At 39.6% G+C, this 26,882-nt stretch overlaps 1 protein-coding gene and 2 non-coding genes across 3 annotated transcripts; all 3 read right to left on the bottom strand.

Moving 5' to 3' along the window:
* Nucleotides 1-821: 821 nt before the first annotated feature.
* Nucleotides 822-894, bottom strand: trnar-ucg (transfer RNA arginine (anticodon UCG)). The gene has a single exon. It is a non-coding gene; the product is annotated as a tRNA-Arg (tRNA).
* Nucleotides 895-1,529: 635 nt separating this feature from the next.
* On the bottom strand, nucleotides 1,530-1,602 carry trnar-ccg (transfer RNA arginine (anticodon CCG)). The gene has a single exon. It is a non-coding gene; the product is annotated as a tRNA-Arg (tRNA).
* A 10,580-nt stretch (nucleotides 1,603-12,182) lies between these two features.
* LOC130222398 (gastrula zinc finger protein XlCGF57.1-like) lies at nucleotides 12,183-25,345 on the bottom strand. Its single transcript, XM_056454996.1, has 3 exons — nucleotides 24,825-25,345; nucleotides 17,700-17,707; nucleotides 12,183-16,173 (listed from the first exon to the last, which is right to left on the bottom strand). The coding sequence occupies exons 1-3, from the start codon at nucleotides 25,276-25,278 to the stop codon at nucleotides 14,965-14,967; spliced, it is 1,671 nt and encodes a 556-aa protein (XP_056310971.1). The 5' UTR covers nucleotides 25,279-25,345; the 3' UTR covers nucleotides 12,183-14,964.
* Between the last annotated feature and the right edge of the window lie 1,537 nt (nucleotides 25,346-26,882).

Below are 26,882 nucleotides of genomic sequence, written 5' to 3'. Positions count from 1 at the left end.
CCTTTGTCATGGATCTCTTGTATGCCTTCAACAAGATGCCAACGCATGGAAAACTGCACTTTAGGATCTCGATGCCAGTTTGCATTCCGTCCAATAAGACATGTGCAACTAATGGACAAACATTTTCTTTGTGCAATCATCCACATTCGTGTCTAATTGCTCCTGGGGTATGGTTGGGGTACGCGTATGTTGTGACTGGTCTTGAGTTTCAAATTCCAGACAAGGCCATTCTCATTAACTTGAAGTCACAACCTTTCTGCAGCTATTTCCTGGTTTACATTTCATCATCATCCACCTAACATGAGACCATTAGTTGAAAACCACAGGGTGCTTGAAGTCAAGATCTCCATTACCAGAGCTTAGCGGAACCTTTTAGGTTTGTAACGTGACAGTGAGATGCTAGCAAGATTGGATGAATTTTAATTGATGTTTGCAGCAAGTCTGAGAATTTGAAGCTAACTATTGTCCTTTTTTCACACAATTTAAATGTAACCTAACAAACACGATCCAGATGGGACTTGAACCCACAATCCCCAACTTTGAAGGCTGATGCCTTATCTATTCAGCCACTGGGCCAATACTAGTATTTCCCTTATTTTTTTGTATGGCTCAGGAAGTTCTTGTAACTCAGAAAACAGCACTTTAGGATCTCTATGCCATATTGCATTTAGACGATCTGGTGTGTACACCTAATGACAAAACAGCTTCTCTGAGGAGTTTTCCATTGTCATGTCTTTTTGACCTAAGGGTATGAACCTAGCTTTTTGAAGGTCACATTGGATTGTCTTGCACAGCCAACTTAAAAGTAACTGCATCAAGCATAACCTAGGTGGGACTTGAACCCACAATCCCCAGCTTCGAAGGCTGGTGCCTTATCCATTAGGCCACTGGGCTGTTGTTTATTTCCTGTGAACTGTAATATGCCTCCAGGGAGTTGCTGACACACGTGACAAAAACAACATGAACAAAAAGTAGAATGGATCAGTTTCACTGAATTTTTTGTGGCACTGCAGAGTGCTTTTGCAGGTGCTTGTTGGTCTAGGGGTAGGATTCTGGCTTAAGGTGTGAGAGGTCCTGTGTTCAAATCCTGGATGAGCCCTACACCTATTGCAGAAAAAGCAGTGATGCTGTGCTATCTATAGTGTTGCTTTGTTAATTGTAGCTGTGACTTTAGTTAATGAACGTTTAGTAGACTTCTGATCTATATCAGTCTAACATGTACAATTACACAAACAAAAAAGAGCGGCAATGATTCGGTTGTTGATTTGTTTTTGGATTCTGAACAACCCATCAGCTTTAGATGTAAGCACCATTTTTGTGTTTCTATGCAGACTCTTCTCTGTAGGCACCATGCAGGAATCAAAATGACCTTTCGCGTTAGGTATCTCGTTATCCTTTTAGTCATAACATGTAAAATGCATGAGCATGCAGAAAGTTAATAACATGCAAACACATCTCAAAAAGGTTTTCACAGCTACTGTGATTCATCTACCAAACATTGCTCCCGACTTGAAGTAAGATTTCAAAGACGACCCAGGTGGGACTTGAACCCACAATCCCCAGCTCCGGAGGCTGATGCCTTATCCATTAGGCCACTGGGCCACGTTGCCAAACTTTTGTCATGGATTTTTTGTATGCCTTCAACAAGATGCCAACGCATGGAAAACTGCACTTTAGGATCTCGATGCCAGTTTGCATTCCATCAAAAAAGATGTGTGCAACTAATGGTCAAACATTTTCTTTGTGCAATCATCCACATTCGTGTCTCATTGGTCCTGGGGTATGGTTCTCGCGTATGGTGTGACTGGTCTTGAGTTTCAAATTCCAAACAAGGCCACTCTCGTTAACTTGAAATCACAACCTTTCTGCAGCTATTTTCTTGTTTGCATTTCATCATCATCCACCTATAAAGAGACCATTAGTTGAAAGCCACGAGGTACTTGAAGTCAAGATCTCCCTTACCCCCCCGACAACACTTTCTCATCACAGCACAGACCTGCGTCCTCTTAAAAAAAACAGATGCAGTCGTCCTCCAGGAAACGGCGTTTCAGAGCTGTGCCATGCCACTGCTGAGCTGCACCGTGAAAGACCTTAAAGTCATTAGGTGTTACAAAAGCCATGGTCCAAAAGCATGGCCAAAAGCACATTTCGCCTGGGCCTTTTGGAACTGTGCTAGCATCAGTCTTGAAAAGAGCTATGCATAAAGCAACTCTCCAGAAGCAGATGGAGTGGGGAAAATGTGCAAAGGGACAGCCAAAAAGGAACCCCGATAAAGCCAATAAAGGAGTTGCTGACACACGTAACAAAAACAACATGAACAAAGAGTAGAGTGGATCGGTCTCACAGAATTTTTTGTGGCACTGCAGACTGCTTCTACAGGGTTCGTTGGTCTAGGGGTATTTTTCTTGCTTTGGGTGCGAGAGGTCCCGGGTTCAAATCCCAGACGAGCCCTATGACTGTCATAGAGAAAGCAGCGGTGCTGTGCTATCTAAGGTGTTCCTATGTTAATTGTAGCAGCTTTTGCTGTGACTTTAGTGAATGAACATTTAGTGGACTTCTGATCTAAATCAGTCTAACATGTACAATTATACAGACAAAAAAAGGAGCGGCAATGATTTGGTTGTTAGATTTGTTTATGGATCTTGAACAACCCACCAGCTTTATATGTAAGCACCATTTTTGTCTTTGTACACAGTCTCTTCTCTGTAGGCACCATGCAGGATTCAAAATGGCCTTTCGCGTTAGGTATCTCATTACCCTTTTAGTCATAACAGGCAATATGCATGGCAATGCAGGAAGTTAATGACATGCAAACACATCTCAAGAAGGTTTTCACAGCTACTGTGTTTCATCTACCAAAGATTGTTCCCGACTTGAAGTAAGATTTCAACGATGACCCAGGTGGGTCTTGAACCCACAATCCCCAGCCCCGGAGGTTGATGCCTTATCCCTTGGCCACTGGGCCATTTCGCCAATCATTTGTCATCGATTTTTTTATGCCTTCAGCAAGATGCCAACGAAAAGGAGCCGGGTAACACTTTATTTTGATGGTCCCCCTTTAGATAGTCTGCTGACCGTAAGTTACTTTTCAAGTTCTTATCTGTTTACTTTCATCTGGATAGTATCTGTAGATTGTCTTTAAATGTTCTTAGGCAATCAATACAATGTCTACAGCATGTAAACATTTATTAAACTTTCGGTAAGATAAGTGTTACCAATTTAGGTTCTAGATGTTCAACAGTGTATCAGTAGATATGCAACAAATCTTCAACAGATGTTCAACAGTTTATTAGTACATATGCAACAAATCCTCAACATTTAGGTTCTAGATGTTCAACAGTTTATCAGTAGATATGCAACAAATCCTCAACATTTAATAAACTTGGTAAGTTACGTGTTACCAAATTAGGTTGTAGATGTTCAACAGTGTTTCAGTAGATATGAAACTAATCTTCTACAGATGTTCAACAGTGTATCAGTAGATATGCAACAAATCCTCAACAAGTTTTCAGAACATTGACCACCAAGATGTTTGTTGTTATTGTCTGCATGTAGTTGTTATCCAGTTTATGAATAGACTTTGAGTAAACATTCAGATGCCTATAAGTAGCTACGCAAGATATTTTAACATGAACTTTAATCAAATATAAAATTAGGGTTAGGTACAATCTAAGAGTGTTCAATTAACTATTTGTTGCATTTAATCTAACTTTCAGTAGACAGTTATTTTACTTTAAAGGGCACATAGTTTACCTCTTTTTTAAGATTTAATATTAATATAATGGTTCTTCTGAGTGTGCCAGTTTAGGTTCAGTTTAAAACACAATTCAGATTTTTTATTATAATGTGTTAAAAGGTGTCATGTTGGGGGCGTGTCCACAGTTCGCTGATTTATGGGTGTGTTGCTTCACATGTAAATTAGTTTCGGCTTCCCGCCAACGTAACAAGGGGCGGGGCCATGAGCTTTGCGTTTGCAACAGAGTCTGACAGGCAGACAGAGAAGGAGCAGGAGTGAGAGGTTCAGCAATCAGTCGTACATGTACGACTCGGACACAGACCAAGCAGAGAGTACAAAATCATATGTGTCTTTGTACAGTTTTACAGCCAACTGTGTGCTAGTTTCAAGTGCCGAGCTTGTACACAGAAACTAATAACCACGCACACTGAATTAACTTTTATTGAGGCACCGGATGCGCCGCTCGAAGCCGCGACACGGCACACCAGACACTCTCTGTGGCGCGGCAGAAACATGAAGTGTCCTGAATCATCGTGCCACGCATTTTTAAATTCTAAATTAAATTCTAGGCGCCCAGCCGTCGACTTGAGTGTGCCCTGATAGAAACCTATGTTTAGAAATCTAAAACGCATGCTAGTTAAGATCACAGGGAGCTTCTGGGATCGCGAGAAATGCAAACGGCTGAAGTATAAGGTAGACTCAATGAGAAGTACACATGTTTGCAAACCTACCTAAAGATACAACCAATAATTCCGATTAGAGCGATAATGTGGAGAATATTGCTCTTGTGTGGAGCCCAATGAGCCTTGCATCTAAAAATAGAGCTAGCGTGTTCTTTTAGTGATATCGCTTAGACTCACGCTGAAAATGGCGGACGTGAATTAACAAACTGAGGATATGATGACGCGCCTGTCAATTAATATTGGTGGGCGGGGGGACCGCACTCCTACGTAAAGTTGCGGTGGGTTTGAAAACTGCTCCAATTGGTCCACCGTTTTTTATGTTGTTAAATTGAAAAAAAAAGCACTGGGTGTGCTTATGGCTCGTTTCCACTGACCGGTACGGTACGGTTTGGTTCGGTTTGGTACGGGTCACCTTTATCAGGCTTGCGTTTCCACTAACAATGGTACCCTTTTGGTGGGCGTGGTGTATGACAGACAGTTTCAGTCGACGTCATTCTCGCTCGAGGAAATGTCTACAATAAAGCTGTACGGGTCACTTACATATCATATGAGAAGCACTTCTCAAAAAACAGATGCTTCATACACAAATGCTTGTGTATAAATGTTTATTACTAACTTTACTATGAACATGAGTTGATTATAACTGCAGATCAATGACAGTGCGAAACAGCCTACTGTAACGTCTGTGATTATATTAAATAACTAAATAAATGAACATATATAGACGCATACAGCCCCTTGCAGTCTCCGAAATGTTACCAACTACAGAAGAAATACACACAGCAGACATTTTCGTCCGTATTTAGGTTCAAAACAATACAAATTATAGCCTAGTCAGTGAAAACCTCTCATCTGTGTCTGTAATCTTCCGCAGCACACGTAGCCTCTGTTAGACAGTAATTCCGTCAATCTGAGTTCATAATAGTCCAAAATGTGAAGATAATAAGTTAGTTATACATGGCATTTTGTTCATGTTTGCTGAAAAAATAATGTGCTCCTTTTTTTCCGGCTTCTCCTTTGTTTCTTCACGCTTCACTCTCGCGTTTGTCAGTGTCTGACAGGATCGGGTTTCAAAAGCACATCAATAATCAAGCGCAGGTAATTATCATCAGCTCAAGAAGTCTGTTATTTCAGATATAATGTTAGAGACGCGCGCGAGCGCTAGCAAGAAAGCGAAACCGCTCGCACCTCAGACTGCCTCATAAAAAACTACGGGGCACAGGGTAAATCTGGTCTTCTTCTTGGCTTTGTGGCTGTTCATCAGTGGAAACGGGCCATTATATCACCCCAATATGATGGTCTACACACCATACATGCACATATGTCTGTCCAAACAGCTTGAAAAGTAGATTTTTTACCATAGGTGCCCTTTAAGGTACATTTATCAGCTCATCTGTTGTCACACTGGGTCCATCAAAATGAAGTGAAAACCTAAGAAATGCTGTTAAATGACAGTAAGGAGCCAACATCACAGACAGCATGGCTACTAGTCTGTAAATGTTCAGCAGATAGTCAACAGACAGGTAGTAGTGACACTGATGCAAGTATTTGAAGACAAAAACACAACAGCACCACACGTACAAGAACATACAAATAAATACCAGAGTCATTAGTTCGTCCAACTGCTTTTAATTTATTGCTGTCAAAACAAAAATAAAATAAAAAAATTAACAGCCCAGGTAATTAAGCTGAAGAAAACATTCGGTTCAGGACAAATAGAAAGAGCTTTATTGCCAGGTATGTTCACACATACGAGGAATTTGTTTTCGTGACAGAGCTTCTACAGTGCAACAGAATTACAGAGACAGGACAAAAAACAGATAATAAATATATAAAAAAAAAAAAAAATAGAAGTAGTGAGTGCAAATATACAAATTGACAAGTGTATGTACGTGTTTATTACTATATACAACATTAGGAACAATTGTTGTTACATCCACAGCGGAATGAACCGCCAACTTATCCAGCATATGTTTTTATGCAACGGATGCCCTTACAGCTGCAACCCATCACTGGGAAACATCCATACACAATCATTCACACACATGAACTAAGGACAGTTTAGCCAACCCAATTCACCTCTACCAAATGTTTTTGGACTTGTGGGGGGAACCGGAGCACCCAGAGGAAACCAACGCGAACACCGGGAGAACATGCAAACTCCACACAGAAATAGCAACTGACACAGCCGAGGCTCGAACCAGTGACCTTCTTCCTGTGAGGCGAACGTGCTACCCACTGCACCACCATGCAGCCGCTATATAATTTTTTTTTTCTGAAATTCATAATTTTTTCAGGCTCAGTTCAGTAATTTAACTATTTTGTGGCAAAGAATTGATTTTTTTTCATTGTCTTTAACATAGTAGGCTGAAAAATAACTAATTTTAGAAATACAATTTAGATGACGAGGTGACATGGTGGCGCAGTGGGTAACACGTTCGCCTCACAGCAAGAAGGTTGATGGTTTGAACCTCGGCTGGGTCAGGTGGCATTTCTGTGGCATACCATGTTGGCGTGGGCTTCCTTCGAGTGCTCCAGTTTCCCCCACAAGTCCAAAGACATGTGGTACAGGTGAATTGAGTAAGCTCAAATTGTCAGTAGTGAATATGTGTGAGAATGAGTGTGTATGGATGTTTCCCAGTAATAGGTTGCAGCTGAAAGGGCATCTGCTGTGTAAAACATGTGCTGAATAAGTTGGTGGTTCATTCCGCTGTGGCGACCCAGGATTAAAAAAGGGAAATGAATTTAGACGGCATTTAAAGGTTTTTGCATCTGATCTCAATATAATATATATTTTTGGCATTATAAGCTGAGCTTATTGTGCTGCACTTTTTTGCTTCTACATTTTAACAGTAAACAGAAACATTATTGAACAAAGAAACATACAATAAACATGGCCTTAACAATAAGCGACAGAGCAAATATCCTCTAATCACTCATTCAGACAAAAAGGCAAAAGTGAACCCTTCCTTTTCATTGATAGGACTTTTATGTGAACATCTCCAACAATGAGCTCTCTACACTTTTGAGCGAACTCTGTTCATTTTCCTGGTGTGAAGCTGATGCTGTTAAATTGCTCCCTGTTAGCAAAGTACAGCTCTGCAATTGGAGCGAGCTGGGCCACTGCATTTCGAGAGACACCTTCTCTGTGGAATGCTCTGGTCATGGTTGCTCCACGTCTTGTCAGCTTCAAAAGCCTTTTGTAGCGATGTATGACATCACGAACATTATTAGCTGAAAAACTATTTAAAACAATTAATACCTTCATGACCAAATAATCACAATGCAACCACCTATCCTAAGCCTAATGAGCACGTACAAATATAGAAAGAAGTATCATTAACACTGGCACATCTGTGTGTGTGTAAGAGCGTGAAAACAGTACATTTGAGACAGAGAGACAGAATGTAGGTGTGTGAGAGAGAGCATGTACAAGAGTGAGTGTGTACGCAACAAGTGTCTCCACTTTCCTTCCTAATCTGCAACTGCCTCTCTGGCTATACCACTAACTGTGCCCTCTCTCTCTCTCTCTCTCTCTCTCTCTCAAAAAAAAAAAATAATAAATAAAATAAAATAAATAAATAAAATAAATAAATAAATAAAAATAAATAAAAAAATAAAATAAAAAAATAAATAAAATAAAAAATTTTTTTTTACTAATGCTTTGCTTCTTAGACTTTACACACCTGAAACTTGTCTATAGCACTTGCTCACTGCTGCTCTTATAGTTGTGTAAATTGCTTCCTTGTCCTCATTTGTAAGTCGCTTTGGATAAAAGCGTCTGCTAAATGACTAAATGTAAATGTAAATGTACAATATGTGTGTGAGTGAGAGCATGTACATGTTTATCTAAGAGGGAGAACATGTATAAAACTGTGTGTGAGAGGGATCACATGCTTGTGTGTGTGTGTGTGAGAGAGAGAGAGAGCATGTACGTGTGTGTCTATGAGAGAAAGAATGTCTGTGTGTATGAGAGAGCATGTACAAGAGTGAGTATGTGAGTGATTGTGTGTACAAGTGTGTGTGTGTATTTGTACAATATGTGTGTGAGAGCATGTATATGTGTGTAAGAGAGAGAGAGCATGTGTGAGAGAGAGCATGTACAAGAGTGTGTGTGTGAGTGAGAGTGTGTACAGGTGTGTGTAATTGTGTATAAGACTGTGTGTGAGAGAGAGAGCATGCACTTGTGTGTGTCTGAGAGAGAGAGCACATGTACATGTGTACTTGTGTGTGTGTGAGTGAGAGCATGTACAAGTGTGTGTGAGTGTATAAGAGAGTGAGCATGAACTGTATGTGTGTGTGAGAGAAAGAGCATGTTTGTCTGAGAGAGAGAGAGAGAGAGAGAGAGAGAGAGAGAGAGAGAGAGAGAGAGAGAGAGAGAGCGTGAACATGTGCTTGTGAAAGATTTTCAAAAACACATTGAATTGTGGATTGCATAGAGAGGAGACAATTGAAACAAATTACACACCAAACTTATTTAAAAAAGAAAACTAATCGTATCATTCATTATGATGTTAACAGAAATAACTACCATAAAATTAAAGCTGGACCTCGTTTATCTTGTCATATTTATTCTTCTTGTCCTTCTTCTTCTTGTTCTTTCTATTCCTTGCTTTAGTTTTTCTTCTCTGAGTCTCTTCTGAACTGGAACTGGAAGAGGTGTCATCACAGGATTCGTCTGTCACTGATGACTCTACATCCGTTGATGCGTTCTCATCACTAAATAGGTCAACAGCACTGGATTCTTCACGTCCAACTGATGTACCAGGAATCAGATCATCTGAATGTAAAATCAATACAAATGATTGAAAAAGTTTTTTTGCAATATACTATTAGAAACAGTGCACAACCAGTCTAATCTCTACAAACTAATATACACAGTGTCTGTATTAGCTCATACATTATACAAAACAATATGTTCAGCTCTTACTTTGCTGCTGCATTGAAAGCTCCACTACTGGCTGGCGAAGTTCACTGTTCAAGGCTTCCAGCTCATGAACTTTATTTTGTAACACTTCTGCCTTGTTCTGCCACATCAGTATTTCTTGCTTTATTGGTTTCGTTGTATTCACTGGAAGTAAAACAGGGTGACAGTTATATTTCATCTTTTGTATACAGTGTTAACATTTATATAATTATACTGTATGAAGTTAGCAGTTTAAAGAGGTAACAGATAGGCTTACCTTCACCCTTCACGCTTCCTAGGTTGTGTTTTTACAGGTGTTGTACTGAGACATCTAGAAATATAAAAAATCATTTTAGAAGGTGGCAAAACCTTTAAGGCCATTGGGCAGTTAGTTAAACAGTGTTGTGCTGAAATGTCCTGAAAATTTGTCAGACCAAGCAGTTATTTACTTTTTGGTTTTATATTTAAGAAAACCCTGCTGAAAAATCCAGCTTAAACCAGCCTAGGCTGGTTGGCTGGTTTTAGCTGGTCGACCAGCCTGGTTTTAGAGGGGTTTTGGCCATTTCCAGGCTGGTTTCCAGCCCTTTCCAGCCTGGTCCTAGCTGGTCAGGCTGGAAAATGACTTGCTAAATCCGGCTAAAACCACCTTGAGCAGCCTGGTTTAAGCTGGACATAGCTGGTTTTGGCTGTGCTCCCAGCCTGGCTAGGCTGGTCAAGCTGGTCATCTTCTAGACTGACTAGCTAAGACCAGGCTGGAAATGGCTGAAAACTAGCCTGGAAATGGCCAAAACTCCTCTAAAACCAGGCTGGTCGACCAGCTAAAACCAGCCAACCAGCCTAGGCTGGTTTAAGCTGTTTTTTTTCAGTAGGGAAGTTTTAAGGGAACTGGATAAAATTATCAATAATAATATTTTAATATAATGTAATCATTTTTATTTTAAATAATAAATATATATATATATATATATATATATATATATATATATATATATATATATATATATATATATATATATATATATATATATATATCCACACACACACACACACAGTCTAAAAATGATTATTAAGCATGTAATATACACCCAATCTAAAGATATATTATTAAATCATGCAAAACTACTTGAAGTTTACACACGTCTTCAAAATCATAAAATGTGTGAGCACGCATTCAAAGCGAGCGCCTTCGATCTCCTTCGTGGTCGAGAAAGAGTAGTATAAGTTACTGTAGCATGTAACTGCTTCATTTAAAAGGGTTTGAAAAAAACAGACTCAAGTCAAGGAGTCGATTCCTGTCCTGGAGTCGATTCCGAGACTAGGTTCATTGAGAGTCGAGGAATCGACTCTCATTCTCTACAGACTGATTTAGAAATCCAGTTGTTTTGCCATTGTACTCATGTACACAATATTAAATCTCATTACATTTTTACAGTCCATAAATCACGTTTTTTTGAACCCAAGAAACAACATAAAAACATTATTTTAAAAATCTAAAAACTAAAAACTTTTCTAAAAACTGAATTATCTTTACAAATAAACTCTTCAAATTCTATTTAGATTACTTGTTTCCAAAAAACATCCCTGAATAAAAGTACAGCACAAGTGCAGCACAGTATTGCCACAGCATTGGGATATTAGATTATATATCAGCACAATGCACAAGTGTAGTAAAGTTGTACGTTACTATACTTCAAATTGTACTGTTGTTGAACTTATTGTAATTTTATTTGAATTTTATAATTCATTATTTTGCATTTGCACATTTTACTTCAGTTATCCTCCTTTAAACTGTTGATATACTGTAGTTTTGCTTCCGTTTACTGAAGTTATTTTTGTAAGGGTTTGTTTAGGCTATATTGTGTTGTAAGTATGAAATGTAAAAGTAACACACCGCTCTCCTAGAGGTGCACCCGTGGTAACATATATAGCACGCTTCAAAGGGAAGCTCCACAAAAATAACTACACTCCAACAAAGACTAAATATTTTTTTCTTTTGAAAGACGAGACTAGCGTGAATAGAATGATTTCAACGAAGAAACTCACCTCTTAAGCAAGAATCCAGGCAATCCAATCTGTAAAAACATTAGTCCACAACTTATTCATACATTGATAAACATCCATGGAATGCACTGCTATTATCCAAACTAATCCTTGCAGTATGTTCAGTGGAGTAGCGTCTCCAGTCATAACACTAAAGATTTTGGTCAACAAAATGGCTGCCGGTCTCTTGCATTTGTGATTGACACTCCTTTGAGCCAATAGCTGAAAGGAGAAGCGTCACCATCCAATTAGCTCTAAAAAACTTAAGATGGTCCCGGCCTCTCTCTTATGAATGGGCTCTGTGGCAAAGACTTTGTGAATGAATTGGCCAGATATGCTTGTGATTTTAATCACGTTAAGATTCCAAACATAATGTTATTCATGGACTAAAGGGGTGGTCCACTACGATATCATATTTTAAACTTTAGTTGATGTGTAATGTAGCTGTGTAAACATAAACAGCATCTCTGAATGTAAAATGCTCAAAGTTCAACGCAAAGGGAGACCTTGGTTTTTACAGAGTTAGCTTAGCAAAACCTACAATAAACAAATTTTGGGGACTACAAAAAAATACTTCCGGGCCAGTAAGATCACAAACATACTTTTACCACGCGCACACACTGCGCAGCTAAGGGGCGTAGCCAGAGGCACTGTAATGTTACAGCAGAGAAAGCTGAAATGCCGTTTAAACACTGCTATTTCCACAGAGCTTCTTCTGTTTCTGTATTTGAGCTTCCAAATGACACGACACAAAGACAGAAGTGCTTACAGTTCAATTTTAATTATGTTCCACAGAATTATAAAATACATAGCAAGCATGATTTGACAAAACACAGCTTCCAGAATCTCTCCCAGTTCAGTGCTAGATTCAGTTAAAATCTCTTCAAAGAAGGAGTAGCTCCAACAAGCAGAAGCTGTAGCCTGTGAGTTTTTATTTGTTAAAATGTATCATGACAGTGTCTAGCCTTAACAGTATTGTAGCAAAGATGTAAACAATAGGAAATGCTGTTTGGCACCGCTCTATTATCATTATGTTTAAATATTCTAATAGTTCTTTTTTAACATATTCTACACATGTTAAATCATTCAAATGATTAGGGTTAAATCACCAAAATGTCTTTTTGGGTTTATTGTCCAGGTCAGGTACACTGTTAAATATACCCCTGCATGATCTGAGATGTCTCTTGTTCCTATTTTACAGTCTTTTATTTTATGTTGATCTGACCCAAACATAAAAAAATAATCAATTCTAGAATAAGACATGTGGGTGGAAGTATATTCTTTTTTAAGAGGTTATATGTCTCTCCACACATCTATTAAGCCTAATTCTTTCATCATAAATCTTATTTGTCTAGTTTCTTTACTAATTTACTTATTAGAAGATGAGTCCAATTTAGAATGAAGTTGTACATTCCAGTCTCCCCTACAGATCAACGTACCTGACGCCTCCTTGGCTATAATGGTAAATATTTTTTTTTGAGAAATGCTTTGTCTTTTTCAGGAGGTTTATATATATTAAAGTACCTTCGATTTGGTCGATAGTTCCTTTTATTAGGTTATATCGTTCTTCTCTATCAGTAATCTTAGAAATTATTTGAAAGTTGGTTTTATTTGAGATTAATGTCATTACTTCTCGTTTACGACCAATATTATATGAGGAAAAGAAAACCTTAAATCCCATTTTTCCAGAATCCCTTTTTCCTCTTGCCAGAAGATTATCTGTTGCTTTTCTCTTTTCATTTTAGCCACGAGTTTGCTTCTTTTAATCGGATTTAGTAACCCATTAATATTCAAAGTAATTACTCTATATTCCTGTTTTTGCATATACTATAATCAGATGTTATTGCGAAGATCACGGTGACCAGAACAAGAAAAACACAAACATGAATATCTTGAACCACATAATAAAACATTACGAAAAAGGTCTCCAAACCTTGAAGTCTTAAAATAACTTCCTAATGTGAGGGGAAATCCATCCTTCTCTAAAGGGCCCCTTCCTTGCTGTGCCTATTGCACAAAAAATGTTAACGAATATATTCAGCACCCATATCTGGCAATATTATATTCTTGTATTTCTGGCTAGGTTTTCAAGTTAAATATTTCTACTTTCTGATTATAGCAAGGGATTTTAGTTTTATAAATTAGAATTCCTTCATGTCTTCCTACCAGTATGTTACTCAATGACTTGAGTCTTGGTGTGCTCTAATCGTTCATCTTGTGTTGTTGGTCAGTTCGGTTAAATACCATTCTTCCTTCAAATGATTTAAATGTCCATCATCTGTGAATTAAGTCAAGAAGTTTTACCAGTCTCTCAGAGTTCTTTGTTAGGAACTGTCAGGTTTTACCCTTCTTTCAAATGGAGCCAGTGTTGTCCCTTTGAAATTCACATAGTTTTTCCCAGATCTTCACTTGATGTTTTTACTTACTTTTCTTCCATGTCACTTCTTTTGCCGAGGTCTTTGTTTCACTTTCCCAGAGATCCCTATAATAGTTCCTTCTTCGCTGTTTATCTGTCCTTTTTCCTTCAGATCTCTTGATGCCTCCGTCATTGAATTGTACACGACCGGCCCGTTTTCCAGAAAGATTCTACGTTTCGCTGGCGATGGTGTTTGGAACTTAATCCCCTTTTCTTTCAGAATTTTTCTTATCGGAGCAAAAGCCCGTCTTTTCTGTTGGATCTCAGGTGGGTAGTCTTGGTCAAAAAAAATCCTTTTTTCGTTCCAGTGTATTACTTTCTTTCTCCATGCGGAGGACCAGTTTCTTTGTTTTGTATTCCAGGAAGAATACCACCACTGATCTAGGGTGGTGTCTGCGGGTGGTTTTGGTCAGAGTGCCCGGTAACACCTTTGGCTTTTAAGGTCCAATTTGTCGAGTGACAGCTCCATTTTGATAATCTTTCCACCAAGTCTTTTTATTATTATTAGTATATTATTCCCTTTGCTTCCTTCCGGGATTCCAAAAATCCGAATATTATTTCTACGTGATTCTAGATTTAACAGTTTCTCTTGTAAATTTTCTTGAATTTGGATGGTTTGATCGAGCATTTCTTTCATCTCAGCAATGTTCTCCTCCAATTCTCCAACACACTTCTCCACTTAGTTGACCTGCCGTTGCGTTTAGGTCCGTAATAAGGCCATCCAGTTTTTGATTGACTTCTTGTTTAAAGTTCCTTAGTTCCATTTTCACATGTTTTGCGAGAGAATCTTGGAAGGCGGTTAAATCGCATTTAATATCCATTTGGAAAGCTTTGATGTCCGTATGTATTGCTGCAATGCTAGCTGACAAGCTATCAGCTATCCCGTCCGTCTCTGATTTATCATCTGTTGATTTCTCGTTTTTTTTTTTTCAGGTTTCAATGGTTGTTTTGTCCTAGCCTTTTTGTTTTTGTCCCCCTCCATGTTATTTAAATATGGTTTAGGTTATCATATATGATGTAAAAAGGAGGAATAATACCAGTGTGTATGGGAGCGCTCTTTCTATGCTGCTACATGTGTCGACGCCATACCGGAAACCATCCCATGTGATTCTTAAGCTGCCCCAAATGAGTGAAACTCTGTACACACTGATCATGTCTAGGGTTTCTCTCCAGTGTGAATCACTCATGTGTTTTCAGGGTTCTTGAGTGAGTTACTGCACTGTGAACACTTGTACGGTTTTTCTCCAGTGTGAATCCTCTTGTGCCGTTTCAATTCTGCAGCTGTAATAAAAGTCTTCTCACACTCCAAGCACATATACTCTCTCACACCAGTTTGGATCTTCATGTGTTTAAGGTGTGATGATTGGCTGAAACTCTTCCCACACTGAGTGCATGTAAATGGTTTTTCTCTGGTGTGGATCTTCATGTGTCTATAAAGCGTTGATGATTGGCTGAAACTCTTCCCACACTGAGTGCATGTGAATGGTTTTTCTCTGGTGTGGATCTTCATGTGTCTATAAAGCGTTGATGATAAGCTGAAACTCTTCCCACACTGGTTGCATGTGAATGGTTTCTCTCCGGTGTGGATCCTCATGTGTTGATTAAGGTGTGATGATTTGCTGAAACTCTTCCCACACTGAGAACATGTGTATGGTTTCTCTCCAGTGTGGGTCATCATGTGTTGATTAAGGTTTGATGGTTGGCTGAAACTCTTTCCACACTGAGTACATTTGAATGGCTTTTCTCCGGTGTGGATCATCATGTGTTGATTAAGGTGTGATGATTTGCTGAAACTCTTCCCACACTGAGTGCATGTGAATGGTTTTTCTCTGGTGTGGATCTTCATGTGTCTATAAAGCATTGATGATCGGCTAAAACTCTTCCCACACTGGTTGCATGTGAATGGTTTCTCTCCAGTGTGAATAATTATGTGTTTATTAAGGTTTGATGAATTGCTGAAACTCTTCCGACACTGAGGACATGTGTATGGTTTCTCTCCAGTGTGAATCATCATGTGTTGATTAAGGTTAGATGATTTGCTGAAACTCTTCCCACACTGAGTACATTTGAATGGTTTCTCTCCGGTGTGGATCATCATGTGTTGATTAAGGTTTGATGATATGCTGAAACGCTTCCCACACTGAGTGCATGTGAATGGTTTCTCTCCAGTGTGGATCTTCATGTGTTGATTAAGGGATGATGATTGGCTGAAACTCTTTCCACACTGAGTGCATGTGAATGGTTTCTCTCCAGTGTGGATCCTCATGTGTTTATTAAGGCAAGATGATTGGCTGAAACTCCTCCCACACTGGGTGCATGTGAATGGTTTCTCTCCTGTGTGGATCATCATGTGAATCTTAAGTTTGCTTTTGCTTGCCAAACTCTTTCCACACTGAGTGCAGGTAAAACAACTCTTGTCTCTCACTTTTAAAATACCACCAGTCTCTAAATGAGTTTTGTCCTCAATTTTGACATCCTGTTCCTCCTCTTTACTCTCCTCATAGTCTTTAATTAGGTCTGAAATAAAAAAGTTCAGTTTTTAGTAAATCATTGAAACTCTCATCAAAAGCTGAAGTGAAAAGGCACTAAAAACATTGGCTACACAAACCTTAATTTTGATGCACATTAAATGTAAAAACCTAGCAGATCATATTTAGATTGATCTTCTCATAGCAACATCCTGGGGTCCTTTACACACATGCACATTTAAGCAGATTCTTATTATTGATCCCAGATCATTTTTGGTCATATTGATGAGACATACATTTGAAAGCTGTAAATGGCCAGTTTTTTTATTTGTATATATTCGTAATCACAACAAAACATGTTTTTGTAAAACTTGTAAAGCAGATAAGAAATGCTTTCTCCTTCTATGCCTGACTGGTAAACCTGTCAGAAAAAACAGCTGAATCTCTGCAAATATTTGCCTCACAGACATGAAACATATCTGCATAAAGCTTTAAATCTGCACCTTTAGATGACAAATGTTCTTGAGGTAAGTAATCTGCATGTAACAGATGCAATGCAGAAATCTAAAACTTAACTGTTTCAGCTCATCAAACAAATGTTAATATTAGTCAAAGATAACACAATTAAACACATTGTGCAGTTTCTAAATGAAGGTTTTTATTCTTAAAAGTAAGACAAAATACTGAACTACATAGCCTTGTGTGAAAATGTTTTTCCCCATTAAAACAACTTTAATTTATCACACCGACTTCAAGTTCTCTAGCCACACCCAGACCTGATTACTACCACACATGTTCGCAATCAAGAAATCACCTAAATAGGACCTATCTGACAACATGAAGTTGACCAAAAGAGCCTCAAAAGCTAGACATCATGCCAAAATCTAAAGACATTTAAACACAAACAAGAAAGAAAATACTTGTGTGATGAGTTAAAAAAAAAGAGTGAACTCAAATGCAGAACAACAACAAGTCTTTATTGAGAAGTGAGTCCCGGAAAAAGCAAAAATCTAATTAAACACCCAGTCGGTGAGCGCTGAGGAAGTGCCGTTGGAAAAAACAACCAGACACTCGCTTACTTGCGGTCCTGAAAAACAAATACAGCTTGAGTAACAAAATAATATGCACACAAATGATCGATAACATACGAACAAACATTAAGGGAAATGATTTGTTATAAACAGGAAAAAAGGGAAGCGAGAGCTCCTGTGACTGCAAATAAAAGCAGATGACAAGAGATAATCTGTAACTCAGAACAGGAGGAGAGAGCAAAAGCGTGAGGTATGGTGACAGTATCCCCTCCCTCAAGAATGCCCCCTGGCATTCCCTTAGGACTCACTATGGACCTGATGAAACTGATCAATGAGAGAGCGGACCAGCATATCCAGAGCCGGAATCCAACATCTCTCCTCTAGACCATAACCCTTCCAGTTTACCCGATACTGATAACCTCTCTACCTCTCCTCCTCACATCCAGGAGCCAGTGCACTGTGTATGTGAGTGCACCCTCAACCAGTCTGGGAGGCAGAGGAGCAGAGGTTAGGGGCTGCAGGGGGAGAGAAGAATGGGTTTGATCTTAGGCACCTGAAAAAAATGGATGAAAGTTTTGAAACTTAGAGCTTAATTTCAGTTGAGCCAACACTGGACTGAGCACCTTGATAATGGAAAATGGTTCAATGAATTTGGGTCCCAATTTATGTGACAGAAGTCTGAGAGGAATGTCTTTGGAAGACAACCAGACTTTCTGACCACACATGTATAGAGGGGGCAGACGCTTCATTCCTATTTCCAGTCCTTTCCTATATGTCTGGAGGCACCTCTGAATGAACGAATGCATGAGGGAACAATTGCATCTGGTTCTTCGGAAGAGAATACACTTATTTCACACGGCCACCATTTTAAAGAACGAAAGCTAGGCTGCGGTGGGAAAAACATGCAAGTATAGGATCAGCACTGTAAACATTGCAACAACTTGCTGTGGATTACAAACCTCCAGCTGTTGTCGCAATTTCAAAATGCAGATGGTGTAAACATCCCTTTAATATCATTCAGTTCATTTTAATTTAACCAATTAAAAGCATATTAGGCATCAAACTAAATTTCAATCTTTTTAAGAGTAATACGCTTAAGTGTCCTTCTAGGATTCAGTTCATGGCGTCAGGTAAACACTGTGGGGACGATTGCTTGCTTTAGCCTATGTAACCAGGTGAGTGATAAAACAATGCAATCCTCTGTAGCACACCATCGTGTTGTCTGTAATAGTGTTGTCCCGGTACTGTGGTTTTAAAAAAACTCATTTCCTGCTAACGTTTAGGTGCTGCTGAGAGTGTTCTTAAACAGCAATGATTTGCCACAGTGTTCACTGGTTCCCACCAGAAATGACTGTGATTAGGATATACAGCCAGGCACACAATGTCCCTGTGTGACTCCAGGCGATATTTCCTGGTTTCTTCTTAACGCAGCCTCAATTTCACTTCTAAAATGGCAGCCTCGTAAAATCAGTCTACAGAGGCGGCTGGTAGTCTAAGCAGCACTGAAAGGAAGACAAGCCCATAGACAAAATGGGAAAGGAGTTATATGCATATTTGATCATGGTTAATCTGGAACTCCAAGATGATGGTTCCCTGCATGCGAAGCAACGCAGGACCCTCTCCAGCCGCAGATTAGCTTGCCAGGCTTGGCCAATTGGTCTGTGGGTGGTGCTCGTGAGAATGGCTAGCAGTCGCCTCCAGCTGTCAGCAGAAACCTGGACACAAATTGGGGACCCATCTAAAACCATGTCATCTAGGAGGCCATGAATACGAAAGACGTGGTCCAAGACAATGGCTGGTGTCTCCCTCGATTAAGGTAATTTGGGGAAGGGAATAAAGTGAGCTGCCTTCAAAAATCTGCCCACCACATTGAGGACTACTGTGTTGCCACTGGATGGGGTAACCCAGTGACAAGCCAACACAAACTGACCAGTGTTCCACACCATTGAGAGCCACCAGAACCATTGCTTCATTAACCCACAGGTCCTATCTGCTCATGGGTGACAGGCTACCTCAGATGAGTGACCCCTACTATAAAAACTTGGTCTGGACTGACTCAGGTACTAAAAAAACAAGTTACTAGGGCATTTGGTGGGCATAGCGACCCCTTGCAACCACAAGTTCAACCAGAAGGGTCGGTCTGGGTTCAACCCTACTTATACATGACGGGGAGTCAGCCTCTACATTTTTGGACCCCAGGAGATAAGAGATGTAAAAATCAAACCTTAAAGATGTCACAACCCATCATTGGGGAACACCCATACACTCCCATCCACACACATACACTACAGCCAATTTAGCTTACCCAATTCACCTGTACCTCACACCTTTGGACTTGTGGAGAAAACCGGAGCACCCCGTGGAAACCCATGTGAACATGTAGAGAACATGCAAACTCCACACAGAAACGCCAACTGACCCAGCCGAGACTCGAATCAGCGACCTTCTTCCTGTAAGGCGACAGCACTAAAATTCCTCAATATATTCTGAAATTAGGTAATGTTTAACTTTATTCATTAGTCAAAATCACTTCAAAAATTACATACTGATTAAAATACTCATATGAATAAAGTAATGAAAAAAAGGATAATAAGATAAAGGATAAACGTTGGTCCTTGCTGAGATGGACTGGAAGACAAATCTGAATCCAGTGTATAGTGATGACGAAACTACATATTTGATATCAACAATTAAATTTTTGATATCAACAAATGCATTTTTACTACTTAAATGTAGGCTGCCATTCAGACTTAATTGTTGATATCAGGAATTCAATAGTTGATTTTTAACAACTAAATTGCTACTAGTAAAAATTGGTTTGTCCTCCACACACTTCCTCTCCACTGTTACATCCTCTCATTCCTCACACACAGTTCTTACTTTTGATGTAAATAGTGCAGCAGAAACACTCTGTTCCACTTTAACATCCTGCCTAGGTGATATCTGTTCTGTCTCCACCAGACCAATGCACCCTACTCCCTATAACCCCTGGCTGTCGGATAGTCTGAGAGAATGGTTAGTGTTAGGGTTAGGGCATGTTCTAAGATAACATCGAACAGCACCCAGGGCAACAGAGAGAGCATGACACAAATCAAACGTTTCCACTGACCTTAGCAGATACCAAACCCAGCTGGCATATTTAGCCTCCCAAATCCATTCGGGCCTGTTTGACCCTGTTCTGTCCTCCTCCACCAACTCCTTATCGGCTGATGATTTGGCCTCCTTTTTTACACAAAAAAAAACACTCAAATGAGCAGTCTATTTCCGACCAAATCCAACCTAAATCTCCATCAAACAACACCCTCTGAAGAAAAATTCACTCTCTTTCTACACTCCACACTGGCACATTCCCAACCACTTTTAAGTAGGTGTAACAGAGGACAGTTAGTAAAGTGCTGTGCAGGTAAACCTCACTCTGACCTCTAAAGGTACTCTGGCGACAGGCGCTAGGGGCCATGGTCTTTAGCCTCCTTGTTAGACCAACTGCCATGTGGAAGGTCGCCAGTTCAATCCCAGCTCGGAGTGGGTTGGGTGGTGTAGGGCCAGCGGGGTTACACAGGCCTGGGTAAACTCACTGTTCAAAAACCATCACTCAAAACCTCATTGGATAAAAAATACAGAACAGTCTCTCTTCTTCTATTTATCGCCAAAACACTACAAAGGGCTGTTTTCAACTAAGTTTCCAAATTTTTAACTCGCATCAAACTGCCTGAAGGATATCAGCTTGGAAAAAACATCCTTCCCTGCAACTCCACACATTAAACACAATTTCTCAATGCAGCTGGGATCATCCACCATTACCCCATGTAGTTCGGTAAGAAATTTTAGGGTGATTCTGGATGATCAGTTGTCCTTCAAAGAGGACATTGCTAACACAGCTCCATCATGCATATCTGCACTTTTCAATGTCAGAAAAATCTGACTCTTCTTAACATGCTCCACAAATTTTAGTGCAAAATCTTGTAATTTCAAGGCTGGACTCCCATCCTGTACCCTTAATCCTCTACAGATGCTCTAGAAGGCTGCAGCTCACCTGGTCTTCAATGAGAGCCCGTGTAACTCCTCTCTTGATCTCTGCATTGGTTACCGCTAGAGGCTCGTATCAAGTTCAAACCACTGGCACTGCACCCTCTTACCTCCACCTACTGCTGAAGGTCTTTGAGTCATTCGTTCCTCATGAGCCAATCATATGCGTTTAGAGCCAGAAAGACAACTGAGCCGGAAAAAGATTTGATCCCTTCATTTCTCGAGTCCTCAGTTGAGTCGTTCATTCAACACGTGAAAAACAGAGGCCAATCATATGCGTTTAGAGCCGGAAAGAGTTTTGATCCGTTAATTTATTGAGTCCTTGGTCTGAGTCATTCGTCACGTGAAAAACAGAAGCCAATCATATGCATTTAGAGCCAGAAAGAGATTTGATCCGTTCATTTATCAAATCCTCGGTCTGAGTCATTTCTCTTTACATTCTGTCACGTGATGAACGAACGACTCAAGGACCAGAAGACTCGAAAGGTGAATTAATCATGGCTCCTTTTGGCTCAGACTGTGTACATTGTGGATTATTTGTGGCTGTCAGTGTGACATGAACAAACCACTGAAATTTGAAGACATGAAGAGGTGAGCTGAGCAAAGAGCCAAAAATACCTTCATAGACAAAAGAGCATTTTCTCCTGCTTATAGTATTCTATTTATGACTTGTTTGTAGTGCGATCAACCTTTTGGGCTCGTTGTGGATGTGTTTGGAAGCAATTCGTAACATTTTAAATATATTTTGGCAAATTGAACCAAATTAACCAAATGCCTCGAAAAAAAGATTTGTTCATCTATGAACGAGACTCAAAGATCCGAGTCAGTAAAATGATCCGAACTTCCCATTACTAATGTAAATATAAGATTCTCAAATATAAGATTCTCAAATGTAAGATTCTCATTCTCAAAAATAAAATAAAAAACAAAATACCATTAATCCATGCACAAAATGCATTAACAAAATCCAATAAATAAATTCAAAAGACAATTTGTGAATTAACAAAAAATTAATTTGTGAATTTAAGAATTGTGTGCTACTTCAAAAAAAACTCCAGAGACCTAAAGAGATCACTAAATGTGTCCCTCTGGGGCAGTGGCTTTCTTTGAATACTACTTGTGTTTATTGCTACCAAGTTAATCGATGTTTTTTTTTTAACCCTTATAGCAGATGAATCCTTCTGTATGTGTCTGAAATATATGATGTCTGGTACAAAACTAGAGCTAGTGATATTTGCAATACATTGGTGTAAATGAAGAACTAGTAAAAGAAACAGTATTTGTCTTGTAACACTTGATGAAAGATAGTAACAAACTTACAAGATATTTTACCACATGAAATTACCAAGCAGTTTGTTAATGACATACCCTGAGCATAATGGCATGGGGCATGGGCCCGCCCTCCATGACAACTGCTTATTGGAAGACAGTACCATTGGGATGGACCAAACCAGATCACTTAAAAACCTACTGCAACAGTAAAACTTTGCTTTTTGAATTAGCTTGCTCATGCTCGCTGCTGCTCTTTGCCCCCTCTCACCTTGTTCTTGGACACTGCACCTCCACAAATACTTTCCTTGCAACCTCTTAAAGTTTAGGAACCGCCTAAACCGCAAAAACTTCTGCAAACCGACTCTCAGCTGAGTCTGTCACCCCGGTAACCCAGGACAACTTTCAATCACAAGCGGGTGAATCCCAATGACGTCACTGAAGCGGAGTCACCAATCAATCAGGAACGCCATGTTTCGTTGAGGCCAGTCGGCGAAGGAAACTCAAACAAATATTGTCTCTTGCTGATCTGGTGCAAATTGATCTTAAGCAGTTAAAGATAAGCCAAATCTGAGATTCTAAGATCTAGTAATAAGAGCTAAAATTAATTTTGGATGGTTGTCAACTCATTTTGCACAACCACCAGAATTGAGAACCACTGCTCTGAGGTACTCAAAATAACAAACTATCATACTTAAAATGAATTGCCTTCCTAAAGTTACTTCTCTACTTCAATATATCGCTGTAAATATTTCTTTACAATATTTAAAACAGTTTGATAATTTAGTCAATTAATTCACTGGAACAATAAGTACCCTAGGTGGCATAGGAGTACATCGCAACAGCCAGTTGATAAAAATGGGTTAGGGCTTCTTGAGCATTTATTTCAATATTACGCCTTCAGCTTGAGACATCTGGCGCACTGGTGCATCCCTCCTGAGAGAGCTCCATCTTGGTTTATGGTTGAACAAGCCATCCTACTTCCCCTTCCACCACTACAATGTCTAGCCATCCATCTATTTTTTCATTTTATTTTGTAAATCTGTTATTTTTGAGGCTGATCTAAAAAATATAATAATTTTTACTGACAGAATTTTAGGTGTAGGCTAGGACTGTCTCTGCCATTTGCAAATAAGGTTGTCCTTTTGGCTTCATAGGACATGGACCTTCAGCATGCAGTGGGACTGTTTGCTGCTGAGTGTGACATGGCAGGGAAAGAAACAGCACCTGTAAGTCAGAAACCATGGTGCTTGTCTGGAAAAAGGTGGCCATCTCCAGTTTGGTGGAGAGTCCTCACCCCAAATAGAGTTCAAGTATCTGCGTTTTTTTTTCATGAGGAATGGAATGTGAAATTTAAAGATGGATCAGTGCAGCGGCAGCAGTAATGCAGTTGATGTGATTGTCTGTTGTGGTGAAGGAGCTGAGACGAAAGGCTAGGTTCTCAATTTACCGCTCAATCTAGGTTCCTACTCTCACCTATGGTCATGACTGAAAGGACAAGGTCTTGGATACAACTGGACACATTTACAAGTGTTATGACCCCCTTGTTTGAGTCACTTCATGAAAGAAAGATGACCCAACAAAAAAGCCTGATGCTAATTATTTATTATAAAATGTAACTACATGATATAAGTAATGCAAACAAAACCATAAGGTTAAAGAGTCAATGAGATGGCAAGTCTTGACATGAGGACTCCTGAGTAGCCACAGTGTCCTGGGGTAGCTAGCACAACAACTTTTATATGCCAATTGAGAAGTAATGCAGGTATCCAATCAGGAGTTACCACATACTCCAATCTGGAGTCTTGGGATCATCACAGTGTATTAATATTGAAACTCTTCCCACACTGAGTGGATGTGAATGGTTTCTCTCCAGAGTGGGTCTTCATTTGTTTATTAAGGTCTGAGGAGTTCATCCCAACCGAAGCTGCGGTCACACTACAGTTTGAGCATGCAAAATTCTGTAGTACGTCGCTGTGAAAAGGGGCGGGATTAAACAAGATAATTAGACATTAAAAAAGTGAGCGATTGGTCTATATTTTAAATTTCTGTCCAGAGAGGTCATGTCTTGATCTTCGATTGGTCTCACACAGTAAAAGTGATGCGATTTCGCAGGTCAGAGTTCACCAACCTTGAACTTTGCAACGCAGTGAACTGCAAAACTTGCATTTTCGGTCTGACGCATTCGCTGTGCGTATGAATGGAAGTCTATGGGTGAGAAAAGTCCAGTGTGACCGCAGCTTACGTGCAAGTGAATGGTTTCTCTCCAGAGTGGATCATCAAGTGTAGATTAAGTGATGATGAGCGGATGAAACTCTTCCCACACTGAGTGCAAGTGAATGGTTTCTCTCCAGTGTGGATCCTCATGTGTAGATTACGGGATGATGATTGGCTGAAACTCTTCCCACACTGAGTGCATGTGAATGGTTTCTCTCCAGTGTGGATCCTCATGTGTAGATTGAGGTTTGATATTTGGTTGAAACTCTTTCCACACTGAGTGCATGTGAATGGTTTCTCTCCAGTGTGGATCCTCATGTGTAGATTAAGGTGTGATGAGCAGCTGAAACTCTTCCCACACTGAGTGCATGTGAATGGTTTCTCTCCAGTGTGGATCCTCACGTGTAGATTAAGGTTTGATGATTGGTTGAAACTCTTCCCACACTGAGTGCATGTGAATGGTTTCTCTCCAGTGTGTATCATCATGTGAATCTTAAGATAGCCTTTTCTTCCAAAACTCTTTCCACACAGAGTGCAGGTACAGGTGAAACGATTCTTGTATTTCCTTTTCAAAACACCATCAGTCTGTAAATTATTTTTTTCCTCAATTTTGACATGATGTTCCTCCTCTTTACTCCCCTCATTCTCTTCAATTAGGTCTGAAGTAATAATAATAAAAAAAAAACATTAGTTTTCATTAAGTCTTAAAAACTCTCATCAAAATCTGAAAAAGTGAAAAGACAGTGGAAACATCGGCTACACACACTGTAATTTTGATGCACATTAAATGTAAAATAAATCAGATCTTATTTTGTTTGGTCCATTAATGTGTACACATTAAGAAGATTCAATTCAATTCATCTTTATTTATCTAGTGCTTTTACAAGGTAAATCGTGTTAAAGCCGCTTAACAAAGAAGTTATAGTAAATTTAAACTGTCAGTCCAGTTTTCAGACTTTCTTACATATTTGATCATAAAAGTCACTTTGGTCATATTGATAAGACAGAGTTTTGAACGCTGTAAATGGCCTATTATTATTTGTATATATTCAGAATCAGTTTTATTGCCAAGTGAGCTTCCACACACACAGGAATTTGTTTTGGCTACAGAAGCTTCCAGTGTACATAAAGTGACAAGTGACAACACAAAATAAATATGAAAAAAATATATATAGATAAAAAAGACAATAAACATTAAACAGAGATGCAGTTAGTCAGTAATCTGGGTGTTGAATTGTGTGTACAGATATGTCTATAAATATTCAGGTTATACGGTTGTTCTGTGCCAAATGCAAATGTAGAATGTATTGTATTGTATATTGATATAAGGTGCTGTGTACAAGTGCGTATGAGAAGTATTGCACACTTATTGCACAGTTGGGGGGATATTTAACGGTTCATAAGGTAGACAGCCTGAGGAAAGAAACTTTTCCTGTGTCTGGCTTTGTTTTTGTGCTTGGTGCTCTATAAGCGCCACCAGATGGTAACAGTTCGAACAGGAAGTGTGCTGGGTGCGAGGCGTCCAGGAGTGATTTTGCGAGCCCTTTTACTCACTATGGAAATGTACAGTTCTTGAAGCGTAGGAAGGGTAGTTCCAGTGATTCGTTCAGCAATTCGGACTATTCGCTGTGGTCTACGGAGGTCGGTTTTGGCAGCTGAGCCGAACCAGACAGTTATTAAGTACAGAGGATGGATTGGATGACAGCTGAGAACTGTACGAGCAGCTCTTGTGAAAGGTTGAACTTCCTCAGCTGGTGAAGGAAGTACAGTCTCTGCTGGGCTTTCTTCACAATAGAGTCTATGTGAATGTCCCACTTCAGATCTGAGAGATGGTGGTGCCCAGGAACCTGAATGACTCTACTGCAGCCACAGTGCGTTCATGATGGTGAGTGGGGGAGTGGAGGGGGTTCATCCTAAAGTCCACTATTATCTCCACTGTTTTGCGCGTGTTCAGCTCCAGGTTTTTGTATCTGCACCATAAGCCAGCCGCTCCACCTCCTGTCGTATGCAGAATCGTCACCGTTTCTGGATGAGGCCGATAACAGTAGTGTCATCTGCAAACTCAAGGAGTTTGATGGAGAGGTATTTTG

This window comes from Danio aesculapii, chromosome 4 (assembly GCF_903798145.1).
Source record: "Danio aesculapii chromosome 4, fDanAes4.1, whole genome shotgun sequence".
NCBI lineage: Eukaryota > Metazoa > Chordata > Actinopteri > Cypriniformes > Danionidae > Danio > Danio aesculapii.
The sequence above is the reverse complement of the archived record's forward strand: the minus strand, read 5'-3'. Positions and strand labels throughout refer to the sequence as shown.